Here is a 17,748-nt window from a genome sequence, read left to right as displayed (position 1 = left end):
GTCCCATGGTGTTTATACTTGCGTGCTATTGTTTGTACAGATGAATGTGGTACCTTCAGGCGTTTGGAAATTGCTCCCAAGGATGAACCAGTCTTGAATAATTTCTTTAGATTTTCCCATGATGTCAAGCAAAGAGGCACTGAGTTTGAAGGTAGGCCTTGAAATGCATCCACAGGTACACTCGAATGATGTCAATTAGCCTATCAGAAGCTTTAAAGCCATTACATAATTTTCTGGAATTTTCCAAGCTGTTTAAAGGCACAGTCAACTTAGTGTATGTAAACTTCTGACCCACTGGAATTGTGATACAGTTGTGATACATAAGTGAAATAATCTGTCTGTAAACAATTGTTGGAAAAATTACTTGTGTCATGCACAAAGTAGATGTCCTAACCGACTTGCCAAAACTATAGTTTGTTAACAAGAAATGTGTGGAGTGGTTGAAATGGTGTGGAGTGGTTTTAATGACTCCAGCCTAAGTGTATGTAAACTTCCAGACTTCAACTGGACATTTGTAGTAGTGATATCTAACACTAACATTAATATTATTATCAAATGCTATTAAGACAAATTAATAATTATAATTATGCGGACTGTTAATAATAGTAATTAGTAATGCCAATAACGATGTAATATACCAGTTAATTACTGCATGGGTGTGTAGGCCTGACAGCAGTCGTAGAATCTTTAAAAGAAATAGGTCACGACCATGGCGTTAGAAAATAGAGTGGGTGTTCGTGTGCCTGGCTGGTCTCACAGTAAAGCTGCTGGTTTATTTATGCTTGGGTTTTATTTGAGGGACAGAAGTGGCAGGCGAGATTAAACTACCGTGGAAACAAATCACAGCGGCGAGGGCAGAATTAGATTTAAGCGCCTCCGCCATGTGCCCGCCATCAGGTTTTAGCTAGCGTTTTGTCACTGTGTGTGTGTGTGTGTGTGTGCATGTGTGCATGCAAGAAACTCTTGTTCATGTGCATGTGCATGTACATGGATGAGTGTGTGTGTGTGTGCGTGTGATTGAGTGAGTGAGAATTCACTCTCTGTCTATCACCCCTCTGTTATTGTATACCCCTATCCAGGTTATTATATATATCCCAGGCCTACATCGCCCAATTTAATGAGAAAAAAAAGCACGAGTCAGGAAATTACATTTCTAATCAGTCTCCTGCAAAAGGCCTCTTTTATTGACGCAGAGATGCTGCTCTCTCGCTTCTTCTCCCTCCCCTCCCCTCTCTCTCTCTCGCTTCTTCTCCCTCCCCTCCCCTCTCTCTCTCTCGCTTCTTCTCCCTCTCCTCCCCCCTCTCTCTCTCGCTTCTTCTCCCTCTCCTCCCCTCTCTCTCTCTCTCTCTCTCTGTTAATGGCCTAGTAGCCAGCTAGACTACTCATCCTATTAAAGCTCTCAGCTCTGAAATACACACTCCTTCCACTCTCTCTCTCTCTCTGTTTCTCACCTTCACTTCCTTTCTCTCTCTCTGACCCACCTGCTCCACCTCTCCTACAATAATTAGTACTGAAAGAAAATGTTATTTCATTGAAAGAAAAACCCCAGCATACTGGTGATCTCGAAGCTTCAAAAAATTGTAATGGGTTTTATTTCACTAATGTTTCGTTCTCAATAGAAGTGCGCCGTTGTGAAAAAGTGCCAATATGTTATTTCTTCGGGGAAATACTACAGTAGACAGATTTTTTCACCACGGCAGAGGTTTGCATCAGAGCTCTAAAAGGCCTTGTGAATTGTATAGCAATAACGTTAGCCTGAGCCCACAGCATGGGCAGTAGATGATAGAGCGCAAACACTGTGCATGAACCACCAACTTGTCTTACCGTTACGCAGATCAGTTCATCCGAATGTGATGGATATGATGATATTACTATTATTATCTTTTGTCGTTTCAATTCAATTGAAGAGACAAGAACAGGCTAGTTTGACCTCGTTAGAAGTAATGAAAGACAATAGAATTGCTATACTCATCTTGACTTCTAATGTATTTTCTTGACTCTATTTGAAAATTACAGTTATTTCTGCCACTGTGTGTGTGTGTGTGTGTGTGTGTGTGTGTGTGTGTGTGTGTGTGTGAGAGAGAATTTTAGAACTTGGACACTGTCTCATTGGCCTAACGTTATATCCTAATTTGACTTTGGTGCAGGTCATGTTCTTCACATTACTGTCTCTGGTAAACACATACTATATCAAATTAAATCTAAGTTTATTTGTCACATCCACAGGATACAGAAGGTGTAGTGAAATTGTTACTTACATAGTTACTTGTCTTTTGTTTAGTCATGTAGCTAGCTAGCTAAACAATGAACCATAACCCTAACTCATAATGTTACTACCCCGCATGAATCTGCAGGTAGCTAACCAATCAGGTTCAATGCTAGCTATCTAACATTAGGCTATAACTAGCAATGCAAATGGCTCTGAGATACAAATAATATTACTACACAGATCATACACGTAACGTTAGCTAGCGAGCCAGCCAGCTAACATTAGCTAGCTAGCTAACAGTACACCTTAACTTGAAATGAAAATGACTTTCTGACAAAATGTAAAATGTATAATATGTGAAAATGTAACAAGCTAGACTATCTTATGGATGGACGCTTCTCCCTCTCTGTCACGGATGCCAAGGTTACCCTTAGTTTGAAGATATAATCCGGAGACGGGTGTTTTATACAACAGTGTGTTTGTTCTCTTTTCAACTCCCTCTGCATATTTGCAATCAAACGTTCTTTGTATTATCTTTTACCAGATCTAATGTGTTATATTCTCCTACATTCCTTTAACATTTCCACAAACTTCAAAGTGTTTCCTTTCAAATGGTACCAATAATATGCATATCCTTGCTTCAGTGCCTGAGCTACAGGCAGTTAGATTTGGGTATGTCATTTTAGCTGAAAATTGAAAAAAAGGGGCCAATCCTTAAGAGGTTTAACAATTTTATTCGTATTTATAAATGGCATAAAAGTTTGTTATTAAGGCACATAAAAGTTCACATGTTCCAGAAGGCATTTCTGCCCCCCCCCCCATAAAAGGTTTACGTTCAAATGGCTCTCCTGTGAAGTAGTGGCGCGCGACATACGCCTAGTTTCCTGAAATTAGTCACATATAGCCATTGATTCTTGAGGAAAACAACGTAAAAATGCCTTATGTGCTTAGTTCAATTGTCATACCCCGTCAGAACCCAAATTATAAGCTTACACCGTTGTTTGTAAACAATGTACGCGTAAACAAACACAGCATAGCCTTCAAACAAGGTTAAAACTATGCTTTTGATATCATGGATGGTCAGTATACGCATCCATAGCTCTGTCTATGAATTTGAGAGTGGTTACATACCCCCAGCACCATCCCTCAGCTGTTTACGATATCTGAACTTCAGATTGCCTCTTTAAATTGCCTCTTTGCCACTGTGTTAAGTTTAATTAAAGTAAACTACTGAAAACACCATCATTAATGTGGGCCCTCGACTTTGAATCATTGAATTTGGCTTAACAGCATATTTAAAAGTAACCCATGTCATTATATCAAGATATTGGGAATCTCCTAGATATCTGATTATCACAACAGTCTAATGACAACTGTGATACACAACTAATTTTAACATAAAAAAAATGCTCCTGATTAATAACAGAGTTTAACAGAAAATTTGCATAATATAAATCTTAGCTGGTTACCCATGACGTGCGTAGGTAAAACCCCCGCATAGATGAAGGCCCTCTGGAAAATCTCATACCATTCAATAACCCAATGGGTAACACTTCCCTCACATGTTTCTCCCAAAAATGCATTCGACAGGAAGACATTTTGGCTGCCATGTTGTGTTTTCAAACACTTGTCTCCAGATATTCCTTTCTGCGGTGCTCCCTCACCATCTTCTGCATGGTTGTGTCTGGCTTGAGGTCAGTTCGTCTTAGAAGTTTCTTTGTTTTTGGATCAGTCCTTTGCCTGTAAAAGGGTAAGAGGGTAGACCATTCTCATAAAAAAAATGGGGTTAATTAATTAATTAAATTAATTAATTTAGTTATTTCAATGTAATGTTTACAGACATAACGGACTACAAAAGATTCTCCCAGTCCTGGCAAATACTTGTTTGGAGAATATTGAGAGAAAAAACTCAATCAAACTCAATGTTGCTGTCAATGTGTTGCTTCAGTTCTACAGTTGGGCACGTAAGGAATGACAAACAATTGATTCCGTCACTACAGAAGGATCAAATATGTACTTGTTGTAATAATTTGAGTGCACTATTAGTAGTCGTAGATTAATGTATAAATCTAATCAATATTCAGAATCCAGCAACACACTTACATTTGTAGATGTTTCTCAATGTCCTTTCGCTCATAAACTGTTCCATCCTGGTTTTTAACTGGATCAATGAACATCTTCTTGGATAACGGACAAATTAGATGTGAGGGAGTGAACTTCTTAGTCAACTCTTCACCCACCAATTTCTGTAAGTGAACAATAAAGGATTATCTTACCATGCATGCTGTTAAACAAAAGTACTTGCTGTTCAAACAAATGTAGAACCTGACAAACCTGGAAACCAAGAAGGTGTGCTGCTTATATCCACAGCAGTATACTACACACAACAGTGGTACGTGTTTCAGCATTTTATTCTTATTGATTTTTTTATTTTATTATATATATTTCACCTTTATTTAACCAGGTAGGCTAGTTGAGAACAAGTTCTCATTTACAACCGCGACCTGGCCAAGATAAAGCAAAGCAGTGCGACACAAACAACAACACAGAGTTACACATGGAATAAACAAACATACAGTCAATAACACAATAGAAAAATCAGTATACAGTGTGTGCAAATGGCGTGAGGAGGTAAGGCAATAAATAGGCCATAGTAGCGAAGTAATTACAATTTAGCAGATTAACACTGGAGTGATACATGAGCAGATGATGATGTGCAAGTAGAGATACTGGTGTGCAAAAGAGCAGAAAAGTAAATAAAAACAATATGGGGATGAGGTAGGTAGATTGGGTGGGCTATTTACAGATGGACTATGTACAGCTGCAGCGATCGGTTAGCTGCTCAGATAGCTGATGTTTAAAGTTAGTGAGGGAAATATAAGTCCCCAGCTTCAGCGATTTTTGCAATTCGTTCCAGTCACTGGCAGCAGAGAACTGGAAGGAAAGGCGGCCAAAGTAGGTGTTGGCTTTGGGGATGACCAGTGAGATATACCTGCTGGATTGCATGCTACGGGTGGGTGTTGTTATCGTGACCAGTGAGTTGAGAAAAGGCGGTGCTTTACCTAGCATAGATTTATAGATGACCTGGAGCCAGTGGGTCTGGCGACGAATATATAGCGAGGGCCAGCCGACTAGAGCATACAGGTCACAGTGGTGGGTGGTATAAGGGGCTTTGGTAACAAAACGGATGGCACTGTGATAGACTGCATCCAGTTTGCTAAGTAGAGTATTGGAAGCTATTTTGTGGATGACATTGCCGAAGTCGAGGATCGGTAGGTTAGTCAGTTTTACTAGGGTAAGTTTGGAGCAGTGAGTGAAGGAGGCTTTGTTGCGAAATAGGAAGCCGATTCTAGATTTGATTTTGGATTGGAGATGCTTAATGTGAGTCTGGAAGGAGAGTTTACAGTCTAGCCAGACACCTGGGTATTTATAGATGTCTACATATTCTAGGTTAGAACCGTCCAGGGTGGTGATGCTAGTCGGGCGGACGGGTGCCAGCAGCAAATGGTTGAAAAGCATGCATTTGGTTTTACTAGCGTTTAAGAGCAGTTGGAGGCCACAGAAGGAGTGTTGTAAACCTTTATTTAACTAGGCAAGTCAGTTAAGAACCAATTCTTATTTTCAATGACGGCCTAGGAACAGTGGGCTAACTACCTGTTCAGGTATTTGTACCTTGTCAGCTCGGGGATTTGAACATGCAACCTTCCGGTTACTAGTCCAACGCTCTAAACACTAGGCTACACTGTGCTCGTTCGGAGGTTTGTTAACACAGTGTCCAAAGAAGGGCCAGATGTATACAGAATGGTGTCGTCTGCGTAGAGGTGGATCAGGGAATCACCCGCAGCAAGAGCGACATCGTTGATATATACAGAGAAAAGAGTCAGCCCGAGAATTGAACCCTGTGGTACCGCCATAGAGACTGCCAGAAGTCCGGACAACAGGCCCTTCGATTTGATACACTGAACTCTGTCTGCAAAGTAGTTGGTGAACTAGGCGAGGGGGTCATTTGAGAAACCAAGTCTGTTGAGTCTGCCGATAAGAATACGGTGATTGACAGAGTCGAAAGCCTTGGCCAGGTCGATGAAGATGGCTGCACAGTACTGGCTTTTATCGATGGCGGTTATGATATCGTTTAGTACCTTGAGAGTGGCTGCACCCGTGACCAGCTCGGAAACCGGATTTCCAAGCGAAGAAGGTACGGTGGGATTCGAAATGGTCAGTGATCTGTTTATTAGCTTAGCTTTCGAAGACTTTAGAAAGGCAGGGCAGGATGGATATAGGTCTATAACAGTTTGGGTCTAGAGTGTCACCCCCTTTGATGATGGGGATGACCGTGGCAGCTTTCCAATCTTTACGGATCTCGGACGATACGAAAGAGGTTGAACAGACTGGTAATAGGGGTTGCAATAATGTCGGCGTATAGTTTTAGAAAGAGAGGGTCCAGAAAGAGAGGGGGGGGTTGGGGCTGTTGGCCGGGGTTGGGGTAGCCAAGAGGAAAGCATGGACAGCCGTAGAGAAATGCTTATTGAAATTTTCGATTATCATGGATTTATCGGTGGTGACTGTGTTACCTAGCCTCAGTGCAGTGGGCTGCTGGGAGGAGGTGCTCTTGTTCTCCATGGACTTTACAGTGTCCCAAAACTTTTTGGAGTTAGAGCTACAGGATGCACATTTCTGTTTGAAAAAGCTAGCCTTTGCTTTCCTGACTGACTGCATGTATTGGTTCCTGACTTCCCTGCACAGTTGCATATCGCTGGGACTATTCAATGCTATTGCAGTCCGCCACAGGATGTTTTTGTGCTGGTCAAGGGCAGTCAGGTCTGGTCTGGAGTGATAATGAGTGATAATGAGGATTAGTCTGACGCTTTGCTTCAAATTCCTTGTGTGTTTGTGTGTGTGTGTGTGTGTGTGTGTGTGTGTGTGTGTGTGTGTGTGTGTCTCAGGATGGGTTATAAAAGTCACATTTCTGTTCACATGTTTTAAATGTTTACATTTCAAATGTCTTGTGACACAATACATTTATGGGGTGAATTGGGCATTACATTTGATAACATGTTAAACAGGGAAGATTGGTTTACAATTGCTAGTATATCAAAACCAAAGTGTGGAATGCAGTCACTTGTTGTCCTTAGACTGCTTTTAAAGTAAGGAAACACATATCTAAATAAGTAAAATTGCTGACCTATAAAAAAAAGGGGGGGGCGGGAGGAATATGTGCATTTACCTGTTCCATGTCATTCATTGAATTGCCTGCAGTTTCCTCTGTGTTTTTCTTGGCCTCTTGTTCATATTTTTCTCTGCTGGTTAGGAATTCCTCTGCCAAAATACTTTTACAAAACATTTTCATTTAGATAATATTAATGTAGGCATGAACTCAACATATTCAACATAATATATACAATATACCATTTGGAAACTAAGATGGATTTGAAATGACATCAAAATAATTCAAATGACTGTTGTATAGTGTCAAATCATTGTTCAAGTCAACCTGTCCAGTGGATCTTCAGGTTCAGGGACGATGAGCAGTCCATACACAGCATCCAAGATCTCTCTCATGGTTATGTTAGCCGAGTAGTTGCGGTCAAATATGTTGTGGCAGATACGGCCCACATTGTTTACGTTGCAGTGGTACACCTTTGTCCACATTAAGGGTATTTCATAATGGTTCATATGAAAGCATTTAACAAACATGATATTTCAGCCTGAAATCACACCAGAAACATATCAACAGAGCTATATTTGTGGTCCATTTTAGTCTGAGCTTCTGAGAGTGGCGGCATTTCAAATCCATGGGTGTTTTTTTTTTTTATGAGGTGTTTTCATTTTCGAACCTTACCCTAACCCTAACCACACACTAGCCTGCCTCAATTTAATCGTACCCTAACCCTAACCACACACTAGCCTGCCTCAATTTAACCGTACCCTAACCCTAACCACACACTAGCCTGCCTCAATTTAATCGTACCCTAACCCTAACCACACACTAGCCTGCCTCAATTTAACCTTACCCTAACCCTAACCACACACTAGCCTGCCTCAATTTAACCGTACCCTAACCCTAAACACACACTAGCCTGCCTCAATTTAACCGTACCCTAACCCTAACCACACACTAGCCTGCCTCAATTTAACCTTACCCTAACCCTAACCACACACTAGCCTGCCTCAATTTAACCGTACCCTAACCCTAACCACACACTAGCCTGCCTCAATTTAACCGTACCCTAACCCTAACCACACACTAGCCTGCCTCAATTTAACCTTACCCTAACCCTAACCACACACTAGCCTGCCTCAATTTAACCGTACCCTAACCCTAACCACACACTAGCCTGCCTCAATTTAACCGTACCCTAACCCTAACCACACACTAGCCTGCCTCAATTTAACCGTACCCTAACCCTAACCACACACTAGCCTGCCTCAATTTAACCGTACCCTAACCCTAACCACACACTAGCCTGCCTCAATTTAACCTTACCCTAACCCTAACCACACACTAGCCTGCCTCAATTTAACCTTACCCTAACCCTAACCACACACTAGCCTGCCTCAATTTAACATTACCCTAACCCTAACCACACACTAGCCTGCCTCAATTTAACCTTACCCTAACCCTAACCACACACTAGCCTGCCTCAATTTAACCGTACCCTAACCCTAACCACACACTAGCCTGCCTCAATTTAACCGTACCCTAACCCTAACCACACACTAGCCTGCCTCAATTTAACCGTACCCTAACCCTAACCACACACTAGCCTGCCTCAATTTAACCGTACCCTAACCCTAACCACACACTAGCCTGCCTCAATTTAACCGTACCCTAACCCTAACCACACACTAGCCTGCCTCAATTTAACCGTACCCTAACCCTAACCACACACTAGCCTGCCTCAATTTAACCTTACCCTAACCCTAACCACACACTAGCCTGCCTCAATTTAACCGTACCCTAACCCTAACCACACACTAGCCTGCCTCAATTTAACCGTACCCTAACCCTAACCACACACTAGCCTGCCTCAATTTAACCTTACCCTAACCCTAACCACACACTAGCCTGCCTCAATTTAACCGTAACCTAACCCTAACCACACACTAGCCTGCCTCAATTTAACTTTACCCTAACCCTAACCACACACTAGCCTGCCTCAATTTAACCTTACCCTAACCCTAACCACACACTAGCCTGCCTCAATTTAACCTTACCCTAACCCTAACCACACACTAGCCTGCCTCAATTTAACCGTACCCTAACCCTAACCACACACTAGCCTGCCTCAATTTACCTTACCCTAACCCTAACCACACACTAGCCTGCCTCAATTTAACCGTACCCTAACCCTAACCACACACTAACCTGCCTCAATTTAACTTTACCCTAACCCTAACCACACACTAGCCTGCCTCAATTTAACCTTACCCTAACCCTAACCACACACTAGCCTGCCTCAATTTAACCTTACCCTAACCCTAACCACACACTAGCCTGCCTCAATTTAACCGTACCCTAACCCTAACCACACACTAGCCTGCCTCAATTTAACCTTACCCTAACCCTAACCACACACTAGCCTGCCTCAATTTAACCGTACCCTAACCCTAACCACACACTAGCCTGCCTCAATTTAACCGTACCCTAACCCTAACCACACACTAGCCTGCCTCAATTTAACCTTACCCTAACCCTAACCACACACTAGCCTGCCTCAATTTAACCTTACCCTAACCCTAACCACACACTAGCCTGCCTCAATTTAACCGTACCCTAACCCTAACCACACACTAGCCTGCCTCAATTTAACTTTACCCTAACCCTAACCACACACTAGCCTGCCTCAATTTAACCTTACCCTAACCCTAACCACACACTAGCCTGCCTCAATTTAACCTTACCCTAACCCTAACCACACACTAGCCTGCCTCAATTTAACCGTACCCTAACCCTAACCACACACTAGCCTGCCTCAATTTAACCTTACCCTAACCCTAACCACACACTAGCCTGCCTCAATTTAACCTTACCCTAACCCTAACCACACACTAGCCTGCCTCAATTTAACCTTTTGCACTTGCATGTAACTATAGGTTGCTTTGCGAATCAGAAAGTGTAAATGTTGTAAATGTTTCCCGCCTGTTGCGATTTAGACAATGTTATAGTTTCTCGTGAGTTTGGATAATTATGATTTTGTGGAAGCAAAACAATTACTTTCACATGCAGGTAAATTCCACCATTTTTGAAAATGTCCTGGGTAATGGGAATAAATTCATTGTAACAGCAGTAAGCAGTCACAGAATACAAAATACACTGTCTTCATGTATTCATTTGTGTAAAAGGATACAGGTGTGACAAAGCGCACAAGTGGAGGTTTGACAGGGTACTCAGCACCAAACTGACAGTACAGTTCAAAGGCTCCATTCTCATAAGATGTATCAGGGGGGCCTTGCATGAGAATCTTCCAAAACGCTGAAAAGGTATGGAATGAGATACAGGGATTAAATGTTTGAGACAACATAAACAACGATATTATTGTTTGTGGGAGCAGGAATCCTGTTAGCATACGGGCTCCCGAGTGGCGCAGCGGTCTAAGGTACTGCATCTCAGTGCTTGAGGTGTCACTACAGACACCCTGGTTCGATTCCAGGTTGTATCACAACCGGACGTGATTGGGAGTCCCATAGGGTGAGTCACAATTGGCCCAGTGTCGTCCGGGTTTGGCCACCATTGTAAATAAGAATTTGAGTGAAGTAAGCATACCCATATCTTGGGGTTGTGACGACTTGTAACACTCCCTAGGAATTCCCATCATTAGGCATAATAAGCATACTTGTAACACTTTATTTGCTGTGCCACTGAACCACTTGGTTTCATAAGGAATTATTATACCTGCTCATAATCAAATCAAATCACATTTTATTGGTCACATACACATATTTAGCAGATGTTATTGCGGGTGTAGCAAAATGCTTGTGTTCCTAGCTCCAGCAGTGCAGTAATATCTAACAATTTAAGTAATATCTAACAATTCACAATGCTTTATTCATTCAGTTATAGATGTATAGGCAGTTATGTCTATAAACATCTGTGACATGAATTGTAAGGCATTATCCTAAGCATATTAAGCATTAAGAATGTCATTATAAAGCAAAATGGTATCCATAGCAAATGTTATCAAATCAATAACACTAAAAACAATACTCCAATACTGCTTACTTACTGAAGTCTGACTCTAATGGCAAAACTGTGCAGAATGGATGTGGGTCACAATGCAGACTCTTCAGCTCTTCCAGAATGCGTTTGTCCTTCTCCAAAAACCGGCTGCTCTTGGATTCCTTGATATTCTTTTTCAATGAACTATTTTGGGAGATGTTTTTGTGATTGAGAGACAGCAATCCATATTTTGAGACTTTTACTAAACCCACTGCCAAAGAACAATGGGCTTGAACAGGTAGTGATACTGTGCATGCAGAAATCACCACACAATGAAATGGAACATCACTTACTTCTCTGTCACAGTGACTTTACTGTTTAATTCACTTGGTAGAGAAAACTCTGGCTGCTCATCATAGCCATTTTTGGCGAAGAGAGAAGTTAAAACACTCTGTAAAGAATTAATAACAAATTAGCATTATTCGTTACAATCCGTATAATATCAGTGTTACTCATTTCCCTTATAAAGGCACATATCACTATTTTTTTTTACCTTATACAGTACATTCTGAATGTATTCAGAAGCCTTGACTTTTTCCACATTTTGTTACATTACAGCCTTATTCTAAAATGTATTAAATCGTTTTTGTCCCTCATCAATCTACAAATGAAGCAAAAACAGGTTTTTATCATTCATAAGAAATAAAATACTTTTACATAAGTATTCAGACCCTTTACTCAGTACTTTGTTGAAGCACCTTTGGCAGCGATTACAGCCTTGAGTCTTCTTGGGCATGATGCTACAAGCTTGGCACACCTGTATTTGGGGAGTTTCTCCCATTCTTCTCTACAGATCCTCTCAAGCTCTGTCAGGTTGGATGGGGAGCGTCACTGCACAGATATTTTCATGTCTCTCCAGAGATGTTAGATCGGGTTCAAGTCCGGGCTCTGGCTGGGCCACTCAAGGACATTCAGAGACTTGCGTTGTCTTGGCTCTGTGCTTCGAGTCGTTGTCCTGTTGGAAGGCGAACCTTCATCCCAGTCTGAGGTCCTGAGCAGGTTTTCATCAAGGATCTCTCTGTACTTTGCTGCGTTCATCTTTCCCTCGATCCTGACTAGTCTCCAAGTCCCTGCTGCTGAAAAACATCCACAGAGCATGATGCTGCCACCACCATGCTTCACCGTGGGGATGGTGTCAGGTTTCCTCCAGATGTGACGTTTGACATTCAGGCCAAAGAGTTCAATATTGGTTTCATCAGACCAGAGAATATTGTTTCTCATGGTCTAAGATTCCTTTAGGTGCCTTATGGAAAACTCCAAGCGGGCTGTCATGTGCTTTTTACTGAAGAGTGGCCACTCTACCATAAAGGTCTGATTGGTGGAGTGCTGCAGAGATGGTTGTCCTTCTGGAAGGTTCTCTCATCTCCACAGAGGAACTCTGGAGCTCTGTTAGAGTGACCATCAGGTTCCTGATCACCTCCCTGACCAAGGTCCTTCTCCCCCGACTGCTCAGTTTGGCCGGGCGGCCAGCTCTAGGAAGAGTCTTGGTGGTTCCAAACTTCTTCCATTTAAGAATGATGGAGGCCACTGAAGGAGGCCACTGAACCTTCAATGCTGCAGAATTATTCATATTTTTTTGCCTCGACTCAACCAGGTCTCGGAGCTCTACGGACAATTCCTTCGACCTCATGGCTTGGTTTTTGCTCTGTCAACTGTGCGACCATATATAGACAGATATGTGCCTTTCCAAATCATGTCCAATCAATTAAATTTACCAGAAGTTGACTCCAATCAAGTTGTAGAAACATCTCAAGGATGATGAATGAAAACAGGATGCACCTGAGCTCAATTTTAGAGTCTCACGGCAAAGGGTCTGAATACTTACGTAAATAAGGTATTTCTGTTTTTAAACTCAAACTCTAAAAAGCTGTTATCGCTTTGTCATTATGGGGTATTGTGTGTAGTTTGATGAGAAAAATTGTTTATTTAATCCATTTTAGAATAAATCTGAATACTTTCTGAATACAGTGTATATCATTATGTCCAGCACCATACCTTTGTATGGCACGTTTCTACGTTCTGTAGTCAATAAGATAAGAAAAGGTCCTGAGAAAAAAACGTTCTGTGATTTTACAAAACGACCAGACCAGTTTCAAGCTAAGTCTCCGTGCCACAATAAACTTGTGGTCTTTGAAAACCACTGTTTTTTAAATCCTCTGGAGTCATTTTATTAGGACCTTTTCTTCTGATCTATAGAGAATGTATAAACGCATCATTTTCACATACGTAGACACTTCATGGTGCTGGGGTAAAAAAAGTGGTGAAGTGTCCCTTTAACTTATTTCATATCAAATACATGGAAACAAACATTAGTATCCTGTTTGAATAGATTTCACTTGATAAGTCCTACCTCGCTCGTAATGGAGGATGGGTTAATTTTTTCCTTAGGCTTCCTCATCTCCAAAGATAGAACTGTTTCCATTTCAAAGAGCTTCAGACCAGCTGTACCTGTCTCTGGTTTGAAACAGCACCCTCCTACAAGGCATGGACAAAGTAGAATTAGTTGCCTCATTTTTATTACTTGATGCAAATATGAAGGAACAAATAGGGCATCTGTTGAGCCCCAAAAACACACCAGATGGCTACAACACATTTCAATAGACTCTAGTCTAGTCTGATGTGTCCTCTGAATTGATCCAAATGCAATTTAAGCTTTCAAAAAGATGCACACTGGTTGTAAAAGAATGCATCATAATGAAAATCAGACAATTTAGACCAGAAAAGTGATTTAGAAGCTAAGTCATTGTTTAAAAACAAACTAATTCTAAACCCTTTACAATCCCTTTCTAAGGTATACTTCAAGTGTTACTATTACGTTATACTGTAGTATTACAATGAAATTGGGGGGCGAAAGGTTGCAGAATGCGGTTTGAATGTGTGAAGGGAAAAACGACTCTGGCATGTGTAGTAATAGGAGGTATTATTGGAATAGGCACTTAGGTAGTTTATTAGCAGAATTGCAAGCTACTGTAGTTCGAGTTGAGGGGCACATTTTCAGGTTAGAATTTGTCCCAATAATTGCGATGAAATTGCCTACTTGTAAATATTATCACAACCTGCATCTTGACTAGTTTCTGAAAGGCGTTTGCATGTGTAATGATTTCTGTCACATTTCGTTACTGACTGTAATATTGAATACTGACACCAAACACTGACACAAATATTTTATAAATGCTATGTTGAAACATTTGGAATGTTGCCTTTCTTCCACTTGCTTAGGCTTTCTTGTGTAAAATGTCGAGTCATGCAAAAATAATGAGAAGGTGCACAAAAAAATGCATTCATTCTGACCTTCATCCAGATTTGAACCACAAGGAAACCATCATTATGATGTCCTATGCTCACTGGGATGAGCTAGAATCTCCTTAGACATTAGACATTATAATGATGACCTAAGCCCACTGGGATGAGCTAGAACCTCCTTAGACATTAGACATTATAATGATGACCTAAGCCCACTGGGATGAGCTAGAACCTCCTTAGACATTAGACATTATAATGATGTCCTATGCTCACTGGGATGAGCTAGAATCTCCTTAGACATTATAATGATGACCTAAGCCCACTGGGATGAGCTAGAACCTCCTTAGACATTAGACATTATAATGATGTCCTATGCTCACTGGGATGAGCTAGAATCTCTTTAGACATTAGACATTATAATGATGACCTAAACTCACTGGGATGAGCTAGAACCTCCTTAGACATTAGACATTATAATGATGACCTAAGCCCACTGGGATGAGCTAGAACCTCCTTAGACATTAGACATTATAATGATGACCTAAGCCCACTGGGATGAGCTAGAACCTCCTTAGACATTAGACATTATAATGATGACCTAAGCTCACTGGGATGAGCTAGAATCTCCTTAGACATTAGACATTATAATGATGACCTAAGCCCACTGGGATGAGCTAGAACCTCCTTAGACATTAGACATTATAATGATGACCTAAGCCCACTGGGATGAGCTAGAATCTCCTTAGACATTAGACATTATAATGATGACCTAAGCCCACTGGGATGAGCTAGAACCTCCTTAGACATTAGACATTATAATGATGACCTAAGCCCACTGGGATGAGCTAGAACCTCCTTAGACATTAGACATTATAATGATGACCTAAGCCCACTGGGATGAGCTAGAACCTCCTTAGACATTATAATGATGACCTAAGCTCACTGGGATGAGCTAGAATCTCCTTAGACATTAGACATTATAATGATGACCTAAGCCCACTGGGATGAGCTAGAACCTCCTTAGACATTAGACATTATAATGATGACCTAAGCCCACTGGGATGAGCTAGAATCTCCTTAGACATTAGACATTATAATGATGACCTAAGCCCACTGGGATGAGCTAGAACCTCCTTAGACATTAGACATTATAGTGATGACCTAAGCCCACTGGGATGGGCTAGAATCTCCTTAGACATTAGACATTATAATGATGACCTAAGCCCACTGGGATGAGCTAGAACCTCCTTAGACATTAGACATTATAATGATGTCCTATGCTCACTGGGATGAGCTAGAATCTCCTTAGACATTAGACATTATAATGATGTCCTATGCTCACTGGGATGAGCTAGAACCTCCTTAGACATTAGACATTATAATGATGTCCTATGCTCACTGGGATGAGCTAGAACCTCCTTAGACATTAGACATTATAATGATGTCCTATGCTCACTGGGATGAGCTAGAACCTCCTTAGACATTAGACATTATAATGATGTCCTATGCTCACTGGGATGAGCTAGAACCTCCTTAGACATTAGACATTATAATGATGACCTAAGCCCACTGGGATGAGCTAGAACCTCCTTAGACATTAGACATTATAATGATGACCTAAGCCCACTGGGATGAGCTAGAACCTCCTTAGACATTAGACATTATACCTGTTGCATTGCTGATTCCATGGAGCATGTGGTTATCCACCTTTCCGACAACGATGGCATCAACTATAATGTTAAAGCGCATCAACTTGGTTGTGACGTCATGTGGTTTTGTCTTTGACCTACGAACACAATTCTTAATAAGTACACTCCCAAATGGAACACTACCCTTTATGTTATTGCATTGCATGTAAAACAATCGAAAATATAAACATATCCACAAACAGATTGTAATCACTGTTTTCCACACTGAAAAAAGTCTGAAGATAAATCATTTTTTACCCCACATCATTCCCATCTGTGAGACATATGATGCGAAGTCTGCAGTCTGGAAATTGCGTTCCAACTTTTTCCAGTTCAGATGTGCCATGATTCAAGGCATCATACAACACAGTGCGTCCATTTGCCTTAAGATTGTGTATGTGCTCCTGTAAGTGCCAAAATTGTTTACATGTAAATCGATTGTTTGTTTTTTTAGAGAGAAAGACACACTTTGTATACTCCCAAACATCTAATGGGGATAGCCAACATTCTTTGTTTTACATGTAATAAGATGTCACGTTAGCTGACATAACATACCAGATTAGATCTTACCTCACATGAAAAAGGGTAAAGAATGATACCATGAATCCCACAAAATCCCATGTTTGAGGGGAGTATGAGTATATGGTCTCAGTACACCAAGGTCTGTATTTTATGGAACTGATTTGCTATTTTGCATTCAGAAAATAGACATTATGAGAAAAATATATTTACCTTAAAGGTCTCCAGAGTCTCTGTAAATGTGTGGAGAGTCTTAACTGATGAGTTAAACTTCACCAAGCCAATGACATGATGGAAATCGTAAGCCATGCTTCTAGTTGTGAAGTTATCAAACAGCTGTTTGACTGCATCCAACCGTGTCATTTTGTCATCTGAATCATAGCATGTCTCGTTCATGGAGGAGCTTGAATCCACTAGCACCTAAAGAATGTTGGATGGAGAAAACAGCAAAGGAGGAGCTAACTTCACTGTTATAATGTAGAATGTTGTTACACCAACATACGTGTCATTCTAAGGTGAAGACCTTGGGCTGCTACTTGGTCTTTGCCAACATCTCATCATTGGAGCCATATCAATGGCTCATGCTTGCAGTGTCAACTGACCTTAGATGCAGAAATGTAAATGGATACAGCATATTAAAATATAATCTATCATAAATTACCAATATTGCCTCTTTAGGAGTCCTGGTGGTCATGAACGTCTGGTCACTTCTGGTATCTCTCATTCTACAGAGAAATTCAAAACATACAATAAGCATTGAAGGGGTATGATGGAGATTATAGGTACATCCATTAATTGAACTCATTATCAATGTGATCCATGTTCATGAACTGCCCACCAGTAATTATGAAGCTTCATATAGTTTCAAACAG

At 41.0% G+C, this 17,748-nt stretch overlaps 1 protein-coding gene across 2 annotated transcripts in view; it reads right to left on the bottom strand.

Moving 5' to 3' along the window:
• Nucleotides 1-2,923: 2,923 nt before the first annotated feature.
• LOC139370482 (uncharacterized) overlaps nt 2,924-17,748 on the bottom strand; it is a 30,420-nt gene continuing 15,595 nt past the window's right edge. For both annotated transcript variants that reach the window (XM_071109982.1, XM_071109981.1), the window contains exons 14-25: nt 17,538-17,601; nt 17,090-17,296; nt 16,616-16,761; nt 16,337-16,455; nt 13,777-13,901; nt 11,720-11,817; nt 11,434-11,570; nt 10,558-10,682; nt 7,701-7,846; nt 7,434-7,536; nt 4,313-4,455; nt 2,924-3,949 (exon numbers count right to left, since the gene is read on the bottom strand). In XM_071109982.1, the coding sequence (XP_070966083.1) occupies nt 3,829-3,949; nt 4,313-4,455; nt 7,434-7,536; nt 7,701-7,846; nt 10,558-10,682; nt 11,434-11,570; nt 11,720-11,817; nt 13,777-13,901; nt 16,337-16,455; nt 16,616-16,761; nt 17,090-17,296; nt 17,538-17,601 (1,534 nt within the window). In that variant the 3' untranslated portion in view covers nt 2,924-3,828. The remainder of the gene's footprint in view (nt 3,950-4,312; nt 4,456-7,433; nt 7,537-7,700; nt 7,847-10,557; nt 10,683-11,433; nt 11,571-11,719; nt 11,818-13,776; nt 13,902-16,336; nt 16,456-16,615; nt 16,762-17,089; nt 17,297-17,537; nt 17,602-17,748) is intronic.

This window comes from Oncorhynchus clarkii, chromosome 17 (assembly GCF_045791955.1).
Source record: "Oncorhynchus clarkii lewisi isolate Uvic-CL-2024 chromosome 17, UVic_Ocla_1.0, whole genome shotgun sequence".
NCBI lineage: Eukaryota > Metazoa > Chordata > Actinopteri > Salmoniformes > Salmonidae > Oncorhynchus > Oncorhynchus clarkii.
The sequence above is the reverse complement of the archived record's forward strand: the minus strand, read 5'-3'. Positions and strand labels throughout refer to the sequence as shown.